This window comes from Callionymus lyra, chromosome 19 (genome assembly GCF_982586985.1).
Source record: "Callionymus lyra chromosome 19, fCalLyr1.hap1.1, whole genome shotgun sequence".
NCBI classification, from domain to species: Eukaryota; Metazoa; Chordata; class Actinopteri; order Syngnathiformes; family Callionymidae; genus Callionymus; species Callionymus lyra.
The window spans coordinates 9,199,779-9,211,294 of record NC_141836.1 but is presented as its reverse complement, the minus strand read 5'-3'; the positions used below and the strand labels follow the sequence as shown (position 1 = coordinate 9,211,294).

Sequence of the window (11,516 nt, the reverse complement as noted above, 5' to 3'; positions counted from 1 at the left end):
TAAAAATATCATTATCTTTTCATTTACACTCCCTCCTTTGTGACATTGACATTTGAACAAACTGTGCTGCTATTATCTTAAAATTACTTTGTGTTTATTGGTGTTCAGGCAACAGTTGTCACTTTGAACCGAAGAGAAAGTAAATGACATGCACATTCCACTTTGTCATGTTCAAAAGATAAAAAAAAGAACCCGATTAAACAGTCCAACACGTGTGGCATTTTTCTAAAAGAACATTCAGATAAAGTCTTTTGCTTAGAAAAGTGTTCAAATCACCGCTTGATCTCCACAATCGGACGTCAGGAGTAGAAATATATTGCACTTTGAAGACAAAAAAATGGAAAAATAATCTCATCGCACATCTGAATCCTGGCTCGTCCTCGTAGGTCCATGTGTCCGGGGCCAAAGCGGCAAGTGTACTGGCAGCTGAAAGATTCCCCCTTTCGTGTCCTCAGCCGGTAACTCATCACTTCTCTCTTAAGACGCACACTCCGGCGTCGCAGCGCTGCGTCACCATCGAGGTCACGACCTCCCACGAGTCCACGACCGGGTCGTAACATTCTATGCTGCTGAGGAGCGAGTTGCCGTCGTACCTGCGACCAGAAACCGGTATCCGTCAGCCCAAGCAGCGTTAAAAGAAAACACAGAAAAGATATTAAATCATGGCTCATAAATAGAAGATACAAGTCTGTGTTTGTGTTTTCTTCGACAGTTAAAAATGGAGAGCAATGAGAAATGCGTGAGAAACACTTTTCTATTGCATTTATATTAGAGATGATAAATTACATCCAACAGTTATTTATGTTTTTGACTGTTTAATAACAGTTAAAATGGAAGAAAGAAAGAAAAATCATCTTTATAACACGGTAATAACTTTAAACAGAAATAAATAATCAAACTGAGATGTTGAATGTAAACTATTTGAAGCATTTACAACAACAAAGGTTCACTACTGCACTTTTTTCTGTTGTAAAAAGCACATTTCTTACTCGATTAACTCTGTACAACTCACTGCAAATTTGTTTATTTGTTTTCCAACATTGCTCTCTCCTTGTCTCACTCCCTCTCAGTGACCTCAGCCCTACAACTATATGTGTTTGGCAGATTTCCAACACCTGTATACATCATAAGAAAACATAACTTGTGCCTTCATGTTTGTTGTTCAGGAGTTATTGTTCTAAAAATTTCTGTAATGCTTGAGCAGGTGAATCTGCTCTATGTTTGGGTGGTTATAATCTAGAGGTTCTGCTCTAGGGCTCGTTGCTGTGCGTCTTAAAAGTTCAGAAAAACGTCGTCATCCTCACCCTGCGATGGCGTACAGTCGACCGCGGAGGACCGTCGCTCCGACATAGCAGCGCGGCGTCGTCATGCTGGCGACCGTCGCCCAGTAGTCCGTTCTGATGTTGTACACCTCCACGGAGTCCAGGTGGGAGACGCCGTCGAAGCCCCCCACCACGTAGATGTGGTCGTTCAGCAAGGCCACCCCGGCCCCTGAGACGAAGAAGCAACGCGAGAGGAGTTCACACCATTGGTTAGCGTGTACCTCACTTCAACGATTGTTGAACGTAAAAATTGATTCTATTCCACAAAACCTTTAGTTCTACTTATTACACAGGACTCAAACCGGTCCAGAGAAGGGCCGAGACGGTGCAGGTTTTCGTTCCAACCAGTCCAGCACACAAGAGTTAGCGAATCAAGGTGAAGCTTAAACAAGCAGCAACTGATTGACCATTAATTGATTAATGTCTGATTGGTTCAACTATATGTGCTGGACTGGTTGGATCCAAAACCTGCACCGTCTCGGCCCTTTTCTGGACCAGTTAGAAACCTGTGCAAGTTTAAACCTTTATGTCTTGTCTTAAAAACGGCTTGTTTCTATGTTTAATTAAATACATTTTATAGCTATATTACTGGGATGTTTATTTTTTCTTAACCATGAAGCCATTTAAGATCAACGAATAAAATGTATGATTTGAATCATTACCCGAGCGTTTGGTGGCCATGGGTGTGACGCTGGTCCAGTGACCCGTGTGCGGGTCGTATCGTTCCACCGAGTTCAGGATGTTCAAGCCATCGTATCCTCCTGTCAACAAGCCAGGACCGTGAGTGAACCACAAACCCTTTTGGCTCTAAATTTTTCTCTTTTCTTTCAAACCTAAACAATAGATGAGCCCACTGGCCACCACCAGCCCCGCCCCCTCCCGGGCCGTCTGCATGTCTCCCAGCATGCTCCACTGGTCGATGTTGGGATCGTATCTCTCCATGCTTGTGTGGCGCCGACTCCCGTCGAAACCTCCAGCGACATAAATCATATCTGCGGAGATTAAATTTAAAAAAAAGCTTGATCAAAGCATTTATTCTGGCGTCGAGGCGAACGCTCCAACCTCCGAGCGTGGTGGCGCCGGCGAGCCCGCGCCGCACGTTCATGGTGGCCACTGTGTACCACACCCCGTCCTCGTCCGCCGTGTAGTCCAGGCACTCCACGGAGCTGAGGCGCGAGCGTCCGTCGTATCCCCCGATCACATACACGCGGTCGTGCAGGGAAACCGTCGCCACGTATCTTCTCTTTCTCGCAATGTTCTACGACACGGGAGCAGTAACCGCTTTAAAAGTCAGTCGCCGAGACCAGAACCGTGCAAATCTTGTTCAGAATAAAACCTTACATTTGGAAATGTTCCCTCATGAGGTCAAAGATCATGTAGAAATGATTTATATTGTTCATTTCTAGTCTCTAAATATGACGATAGGAATTTTTGTTTTAGAACTTTCGTCCTCTAGCTTTGTCTTTTATTTTTATTTAAGTGAATATTTAATAATATTCCGGAAGAAAAGTGCTTATATATCAGAATAAAAAATAAAGACAATAAAATAATAATAAGGTAAGGTAAGGTAGAACTTTATTGATCCCTCTGGAGGTCTCCTTCGGGAAATTGTTAACTATCATTTAATATTTAGCTTGATTTTATTATTTCTAAAATGTGGCCCTTGAGAAAATGTTAAAGTGAATTGCAATATGACGGCACTTGTAAATATACATCAAGAGTATAATTTATAGTATTTCTATGGGAGAAAAGAGATAGAGTAAAATTTCATTTCATTTCATTAAACGGTTAGTTAAACAAACTTGTTCAATACATTTACTCAAGGGAAAAATTAAAACCTGTCGAGCACATTTTCTTCAAACAGGAAACACTGACTCCAAAGCAAATGTTAAAATAATTATTCTCTACTGAATTCTGAGTTAACTCTAATAAATTCAGTGACTCACAGGCAGGAAGGTCCATTCTTGAGTTTTGGGGTCGTATTTTTCCACAATGTCGATCGGGGATTGTTGGCTGCCAAAGCCGCCGATCACCAGCAGGATCTCTTTGGCACCTGCAACAATTTTTAACTTAGGTTTTACAGCCAACACATGTCATAATGTCATCATCATCATCACTGGGGGGTCCATGACTGTACCTAGCCGGGCCTGTGTTCTCGGGCCCTGCATCTCGCTGCGTAGCTCCGGTCTCAAGTGAAACTTCTTGGCTTCGTCGACGAGGTCTCGACACGGGAGGCTGCATCGAATCAGAGGCTGGAAAGGCAAGAAAGTACAGTAACGTGTACTGGAACTCTGACAGGGGACACACGAGGGGTCACTCACCTCTGCGTCGATGACGTCGGTGATGTAGCGGGGGGTCAACAGCGGCAGGCGGACGAACTCTAGCATTTCCGAGAGGTAAGGCTCCCGTTCTTTGTGGTTGTGCTTGACCCAGTTCAGCACCGCCTCGAACACCGGCTCCTCCGAGTCCACCTGCGGACAAAACATTATTTTTCACGATTCTGTCTTTCAAATTGTGTTTTATTTTTATCGTTTTAGTTTTTTATGATAAAAATTTCAGTGAATAATATTAAATAATTCTTTTTTTTTTTTTTTTTTTTTTACAATTTACATGCATTTTCATTTTTGCGATGTGATGAAACTTCCGGCCACTAGATGGCAGCACTCGTTACAACCTCTGCAGCTGAAGCTACGATGAAATCCGACGAGATCCTGGCAATAACTGAGCACGAGAGGATACAGTCGACTGGAGAGTCCAAGAGTCATGTGGTCTATAAGTTGGGGCCACACCAGAGTCAAGCACTCGACATTACTAAAAACCTCCTCACCTGGATCTCGTCACACTTGATAAGCTTCTCCACCTCGGTCTGGTTCAGCAGCATGAACTCTTCGTGCTGCACCACCTCCGAGAAGTGCTTCTGTGAAAACAGCTCCGCCGCCTGCATCAGGTCCAGACAGTTGTGCGTCTCCGCAAAGTCGCGGATCCCCAGGCAGTTGGTCGGGTCCAGCTGACCCTCCAGGAAGTCGCAGCAAGCTCTCTTCACGCCTGAGACCACAAGACACGTATGATGAGCCCCGGGGGTCCAGTCAAGATCGGTTTCCGGGTTTTGGTTTTCCACCTTTGAGTTGCAGCAGACAGGCAGCTGGAAGAAGCTCCTGAACGTTCTCCACGGTGACCAGGACCGTCTCTGTGTACACAAAGTCCAACAGGATCTCCATTGTGGATGAGGTGAGACCCTGGATGTCCACGAAGGACTTCCCCTTCTCCGCCAGCTGAACACATGGAAGCAGATGAAAATGTAAGTCACGTGGAGGTAGAAAAGGTTAATCGTGCGACGGCACCTCGCTGGTGAACATGGCGCAGAAGTAGTCGCTGCACGCCGCCAGGACGATGCGGTGCGCCGGGAAGTCGGTGCTCTCGACCCGCAGCGTGATGTCGCACAGCGTGTTGCTCTTGCGCAGGGAGTTCATGGCGTTCAGGATGGACTTGGCGTGCGAGTTGGTCATGATGTCCTTGGGAGCCATGGCGTCGGACGTGAGGCTGCGAGAACAAGGCTGATGATGCGTCTATAACAACAGAGCAGCTGTCCATTATAACGTGCAGACACCCACAGATGCCTCTTTCTAAAACCATCCCAGCGCTTCATTTATCTCATGACCGAGCAGTGGAAAAAAGTGTTTTTTCGGAACATTATTAATGGACGCCTTTTGTGCCCGGTCCACTTCAAGAGGTCTCGAATGATTCATTAAAATAATTAAACGTCCTTTGAACAGTACCCTCAGAGGATCAATATGCCATCACTTTAACACATTTACCAGATTTGAATCATATGCACTTACTTAAGTACTTTATTAAACAGCAAATCTATGATTATAATATGATATTAAAGACATGATTATCGTCAGAAAACATGGACTGAACAGGAAATAATGTCATTACATTATATACACATGTCTCAAGTAAGTAAGTAATTTATATTTGTATAGCGCTTTTCCAGACCACGGTCACAAAGCGCTTAAACAATCGAAACAATATTCAATAAAGTATATACTTTAAAAGATCAAGATTACACTGGGAACAAAACAGGAGTCCCAGAAGATCAAGGAAAAGCCTGCACGAATAAGAAAGTCTTAAGATGTTTCTTGAAGGAGTCAGTAGATCCATCAAGCGCAAAGAGAGAGGAAGATCGTTCCAAAGCTTAGGAGCAACAGCCTGGAAGGATTTCTCTCCTCTGGTCCTGAACCGTGTGCGAGGAACCATCAGTAGATTCTGATCCACAGACCTCAGAGCTCGAGCTGGGGTGCAAGTCTGGATCAGATCACTGATGCAAGGAGGAGCCTGACCATGAATAGTTATGAAAGTAAGAACCAGAATTTTTAAATGATCCTGAAAGAAACTGTAAGCCAGTGAAGAGTTTTAAGGATCGGAGAAATGAGAGTTCTTCTACTTCTTCTTCTTCTCTCTGCAGAGTTTTGTATTAAATGCAGGCGAGACAGCTCCTTCTTGTTTCGACATGAAAACAAACGGTTACAATAGTCCAGGCGAGAAGACAAAAACGCATGGATTACAAGCTCCAGATCATGTTGTGACAACATTTTCCCTAAGTTTAGAGATGTTTGTCAGTTGAAGGAAACAGTAACCTTTTCTTAGCTTATTTCAAATATATCTGTCAGCTCATTTAGACTCAACACTAACATCTACAAACATACTTATTGGAGTCTTCTATAGAAATATATACGTTTCACTGGAGAAATGTGGGTGTGCGAGTGAGAAGCTGTAACACACGTTTGGTTGACAGCAGTCGCAGTGACAAGAACCTGTTCTAACCTAACAGGTGAAAAGGTTGTGACAGCAGCAGGTGTGTGTGTGTGTGTGTGTGTGTCGTTACCCGTCACTGTCTCCAGGTCGTAACCTCCTGCTACACAGTTAGCTCGCGTTCGTTAGCAGATGTAACGCTTTTTTTTAATTTTTTTGCTTTTTTTTTTCTTCCCTCCAGCGCGTCAGTCGCTCTCGGGCGGCAAAGTCACCGTCACACGCGGTCCCGGGCTCGCTAGAGGACACGCGGCTCTCAACAAAAGTCCAAACATTCCCATATCACCGGAAACACTTTCCACTCGACAACATCTCAATCATAACAGCGACGTAACGAGGCACGTCAGACAGACGCGGCACGTTTTCTGGCTGCGTGCGCGCTCCCGAGGTTCTCTACGCAACATGACTTCCGCGCGCGACCGCCTCCCTTCACAGCTGCCAGCGTGATTAAAGTGGGATTTATCGACGGTTTTTTTTTTTTTTTTGGTTCCGAGTCCGAGACCGGATCCCACCTTTGGTCCCGGCGATAAGACTTGCGAGGTCACCCGAGGCGAGCGACCACTTTTTAAGAATGATATAGGCCTCTCTTTGGGCGCTGCTAGCAGCTAACAAGCTAGCTACCAGCAGAGACGGAGGAGGTCGCCGGCTGCTCCCCCGCAATCAGCGCCTGTCCCTGGGCTGAGCTACAGAGAGGAGACCGGGGGGTTCGGCTCGTCGGATCGCACCGGTTGACCGAACCGCAGACATGGAGAACGAGTTCCAACACATCGACGAGAACGGGCTGTGGGGCTCCGTGTATCAGGTTTGACACTTTTTATTATATTTTTAATTCCTCGTCACATCAACAGTGCTTGAAGTTTTGTCTGTGTTACAGGACATCCGTCAGCAGTCGTGTGAACTGCCGTGTAAAGTTGCCAGGTTACCTGAAAACAAGAGTCGCAATCGATATCGAGACGTCAGTCCCTGTGAGTGTCTCCCCCTGATCGAGCTGATTTTTTTTTAAGTGACTTCATGTTGAACAGAAAACAATCTTCTCAGTCGATCACAGCAGAATTCGTCTGCAACAAAGTGCCAACGACTACATCAACGCCAGTCTGATCGCTGTGGAGGAGGCGGAGAGGAAGTACATTCTCACTCAGGTACTGTCGTCACGATCACTGTGATCGACACTAAACTGTTTACAAGTGTAGGCTTGTAACCATCACCATCCATTAACACACCTAAACCTATTATAGCAAAGCCCTTCCAGTGGTTATCAGATATAAAATGACGACTTCTTGTAGACTTCAAAAAGTTACACAATTATTTCCAAATAACAGATCATTTAAGTCGATTTACTTTATTTTATGGACTATAAGGCGAACTTAACTTTTATCAAAAATTGAATGTGCGTCTTGTTATTCTAATGTAAGATCTCTGGTTGTACTTACTGACCGATAAACCATTTCTTGTGGTACACAGCACTTAAAACTATGTGGTCAACTATAAAGCTGCACTGCAAGTCATCATAGTATTACTTTTGCGTGTTACCCTAGTATTACTTTTGCGTGTTACCCTATTATTACTTTTGCGTGTTACCCTAGTATTACTTTGCGAGTTACCATAGTATTACTCTGTGAGTTACCGTAGTATTACTTTGCGAGTTACCGTAGTATTACTCTGCGAGTCACTGTAGTATTACCTTGCGAGTTACCGTAGTATTACTTTGTGAGCAGCCTTAGTACTACTCTGTGAGCAGCCTTAGTATTACCCTGCAAGCAGCCTTAGTACTACTCTGTGAGCAGCCTTAGTATTACCCTGCAAGCAGCCTTAGTACTACTCTGTGAGCAGCCTTAGTATTACCCTGCGAATCGCCGTAGTATTACCCTGCGAATCGCCGTAGTATTACCCTGCGAATCGCCGTAATATTACTCCGCGAGCAGCCTTAGTATTACCCTGCCAGTCGTCGTAGTATTACCATGCCAGTCTTCTTAGTAAAAATGTCAAAACAGTTATTGATTTGTTATCGTTGTAACCGTCTACGTGTGTAGTGTTGACACCCCCAACTGACATGTCTTATAAAAAGGAATCAATAACATTATTAACATCACGACTGGTTCCACGCGTCAGGGTCCTCTGCCGAACACCTGTGGCCACTTCTGGCAGATGGTCTGGGAACAGCAGAGTGTCGGTGTGGTGATGCTGAACAGAGTCCTCGAGAAAGGATCCGTGAGTGTGACTCATTATTGGCTGAAGATGGCGACGTATTCAGAGCATATGTTCTCCTTGGAGGGTCCAGTATTTCATCGACCGTCTCCCTTAGGTCAAGTGTGCTCAGTACTGGCCGCCTTCAGTCGAAGAGGATTTGATCTTCGACGATGCCAACTTCAAAGTGTCGCTGGTGTCGGAGGACGGCGAGGCGGACTTCAGCGTGCGACTGCTGGAGCTGCACAACCTCTCTGTGGGTGTTGAGCTCGACCATCGGGTTTTACAGATGGACTCACTTCTTGACGTTCTGTTTCGCAGACCGGAACGTTTCGGGAGATCTTGCACTTCCATTACTTGACTTGGCCGGACTTCGGGGTCCCCGACTCCCCCACCTCCTTCCTCAACTTCTTGCTGAAGGTCAGGGAGTCGGGCTGCCTGGAGCCCAATCGCGGCCCCGTCGTGGTCCACTGCAGCGCCGGGATCGGACGGTCCGGGACCTTCTGTCTGGTGGACACGTGTCTGATACTGGTCGGTACCGACTTCAGTCTCCCTCAGTGGTGTGTCCTGTTCTGACCCGTTTGGTTCCGGTGACAGATGTCGCTCAGAGACGACCCGTCGTCCGTGAGGATCCAAGAGATGCTGGTCCAGATGCGTCGCTGCAGGATGGGTTTGATACAGACGGCGGATCAGCTTCGCTTTTCGTATCTGTCCATCATCCAGGGGGCGGAGTTGATCTTGGGGCAGACATCTCTGCAGGTGCGTCGGCCATCTTGTAGCTGATGCTGTGTTTATAAAAACGGTTTAGATAATGACCTCCATGTGCAGGAGTACGTGAATCAGCACCAACCTCCAGAGTTCGTTCCACCGCCTCCCGTCCCTCCCCCAAGACTTCCACACAACGGCATTCTGGAGTCGCTGGTTCCACCCGAAGATGGCGAGGCGGTCAGACCGACAGAGCAGCAACCAAGGTAATGGGAAAAAAAAGAAAGTTCCAGCACTTGAACGCACCATCTTACAATACGTTGACTCTACAGTCCGGAGCTCCGACAACGACCCGGGGCGGCCTCTCCAGCAGAACATCAGCTGGACGTGAAAGTCAACTCCCAGCAGAACCGCCAAGAGCCCCCTCCCGCAGTGACGGACTCTGACCCGGAGGGTCAAGGGTCGTGGCCCCCTCCACTTGCCAACGTGTGTGTGTGCGCCGCTCTGCTGGTCAGTGCGTACGTCTGCTACAGAACCTTCCTGCACTAGACCAGGACCTCCTGCCCCGGAGGGAGAAACACTTGTATATTTTTATTTTTTAATGAAATAAAATGTTTGACGTGGCATTAAAATTACATTTCTTTAATGACTCTTGGTTGATTTATTTTTGGAATCTTTCACTAATGGCCGCCTTTTGCATGATCGCTGCCTTCATTTAAGCACCAAAAAAAACTTTTTTTTTAAATAATTAAATGGACATTAGGATTGAAGAGCTGAGCCAGAAGGTTATGATTACTATTTGTTCATGATTTCAGAATATTGTCTGAATTAAAAGGATATGTTAGCAAGTGGCAGATCGTTTGTTAAGGCGGTGTAGATGTGTTGTCAATCGTACAATAAAAATGGTGCTTTTATATACGTTTTAAATAAATTGTATTTTTAGTTGAACACTTGCAGTTATAGTAGCTAACCAGCAGATGGCACTGTAAAACCGATAACATCAAGGTTCGAGTAGTTATCAATAACTATATGAGCAAAGTAAAACTGCAAAAACGCTTCGCACATCCACCTATTCACTCTTTAAGAAGTAATTTATATATTGAAGTAATGCCAAATAACGTCTGCATAAAGTGTGCAATAATTTATTTCTAGTAATTGGTTTAAATGGAGGAAAAACACATTACATACTGTAAAAATATATAGTTAATAAAAAATAAAGCATCCTGTAAAAGCGGACTAATGTTAAACATATACAATTTTTATAATATTTATAAAATTAAATTGAATTTGCGAGAATATTTATCTCAAAGAGGAAGTTTATTTCACATTTCCTGTAAATAAAGAAGTTAAATGGAACAAAAGGCATCTCCAGTAAAGATGTATTCAGGAGACTTTGAAAGTACATTTCATCATGAGGGAAGAACATTCTGCCCTCAGTTTCAATCTTATGTGGATCCAGGTACAGCCTCATCATTTTGGAACTTCCCAAAGTGCAGTCAGAAAAAAGGGGGCGGAGCCTGCTGAGAAACAGGGAGCAGGAATTTCCTCCCCTGTAAGGAGTGCCCTCCCTCACTGCCTCCCTCCGAGGGTGAGTTGGGTGGGGGGTGACTCAGCAGGAAGTGAGTAAACTGATCATTGCAACATCAGTTGGCTCCCAGCATGCACCTGGGTCAGCTGAGCCACGACAATGTTACCCAATACTGAACCATGGACTCTGCTGCCATGGTAACCCGCAGTCATGTGACTGTTGCTGCAGAGCTTTTATTTTTTTTAGTTTTTTAAATCTGACCACTCTTTTGGAATGAGGTTAAGGGTTGGATCAAGCATACTTGAGCGTCTGATGGAGACCATGCCCGCCCTCTAAGTCCACTAATGAGTCTGCATGTTTACGCCTGGAGTTACTCAGCATAAACCCCCCCCCCCAAAAAAACTTAACAGTCATGTAAATACCTGGACTTTCTATGACTGTGTTTGTTGATCAAGACAATGAGAAGCAGACGTAGAGCTCGAGCAGACGCTTCTACACACACCCTCCAGTCGTGTTTGGTCCTGACGGGGAAAAGAAAATGTGCCACAGAGGGATTAAAGTACTTCAACAGGCTGTTGTTTCACAGTGTGGTGTCATTGCCATTCCTGTTTTGCAATTGACGCTGCCAACATTTTTTTTCCTCGCAAAAAAACGTCACAAATGTGACGGAAAAGCTTTTAATCCGACAAAAACGCTGCCCCCTGTTGGGCAGGACACGTGGATATAGGGGCCCTTTATATAGTGTGACTGTGGTGAGGGGCCATCAAGGAAGAAGGAAGGAGTGAAGAGACAAAATATAAGGGGGAAAAAACACAAGCAGAAAAAATATCAAGTGTAATTACCTCATGAAATTACAACTCAATTATCCTAAATTATAAAAGTATTGTATTGTATTTAACTCTTGTGAAAAAAAATGTTTAAGGGCCAATAAATACAAAAGGAAAAAAGAGGAGAAAAAACACCTA

The 11,516-nt window shown here is 44.9% G+C and overlaps 2 protein-coding genes across 2 annotated transcripts; one reads left to right on the top strand and one right to left on the bottom strand.

The window, feature by feature from the left end:
• Window positions 1-72: 72 nt before the first annotated feature.
• klhl12 (kelch-like family member 12) lies at window positions 73-6,453 on the bottom strand. The gene is made up of 12 exons (XM_087782058.1): window positions 6,211-6,453; window positions 4,664-4,888; window positions 4,441-4,594; window positions 4,150-4,367; window positions 3,644-3,793; window positions 3,460-3,574; window positions 3,269-3,375; window positions 2,385-2,580; window positions 2,156-2,314; window positions 1,985-2,083; window positions 1,305-1,491; window positions 73-593 (listed from the first exon to the last, which is right to left on the bottom strand). Exons 2-12 carry the CDS (start codon window positions 4,844-4,846, stop codon window positions 467-469), a joined length of 1,695 nt encoding a protein of 564 aa, XP_087638184.1. The 5' UTR covers window positions 4,847-4,888; window positions 6,211-6,453; the 3' UTR covers window positions 73-466.
• A 118-nt stretch (window positions 6,454-6,571) lies between these two features.
• Window positions 6,572-9,673, top strand: ptpn1 (protein tyrosine phosphatase non-receptor type 1). The gene is made up of 9 exons (XM_087782059.1): window positions 6,572-6,936; window positions 7,009-7,099; window positions 7,173-7,273; window positions 8,244-8,342; window positions 8,437-8,574; window positions 8,640-8,849; window positions 8,916-9,077; window positions 9,147-9,289; window positions 9,356-9,673. Exons 1-9 carry the CDS (start codon window positions 6,880-6,882, stop codon window positions 9,570-9,572), a joined length of 1,218 nt encoding a protein of 405 aa, XP_087638185.1. The 5' UTR covers window positions 6,572-6,879; the 3' UTR covers window positions 9,573-9,673.
• Window positions 9,674-11,516: the final 1,843 nt, after the last annotated feature.

What these genes read in the sequence shown, in the direction of transcription:
- klhl12 (XM_087782058.1), bottom strand. Translation starts at nt 4,846, where the DNA reads ATGGCTCCCAAGGACATCATGACCAACTCGCACGCCAAGTCCATCCTG. An exon ending in CTGTCTGCTGCAACTCAAAG is followed by an intron (nt 4,368 to 4,440) that starts GTGGAAAACCAA and finishes TTGTGGTCTCAG; the next exon opens with GCGTGAAGAGAGCTTGCTGC. An exon ending in CGACTGTACGCCATCGCAGG is followed by an intron (nt 594 to 1,304) that starts GTGAGGATGACG and finishes TTCTGGTCGCAG; the next exon opens with GTACGACGGCAACTCGCTCC.
- ptpn1 (XM_087782059.1), top strand. Translation starts at nt 6,880, where the DNA reads ATGGAGAACGAGTTCCAACACATCGACGAGAACGGGCTGTGGGGCTCC. An exon ending in TGGAGCTGCACAACCTCTCT is followed by an intron (nt 8,575 to 8,639) that starts GTGGGTGTTGAG and finishes TCTGTTTCGCAG; the next exon opens with ACCGGAACGTTTCGGGAGAT. An exon ending in CCGACAGAGCAGCAACCAAG is followed by an intron (nt 9,290 to 9,355) that starts GTAATGGGAAAA and finishes TTGACTCTACAG; the next exon opens with TCCGGAGCTCCGACAACGAC.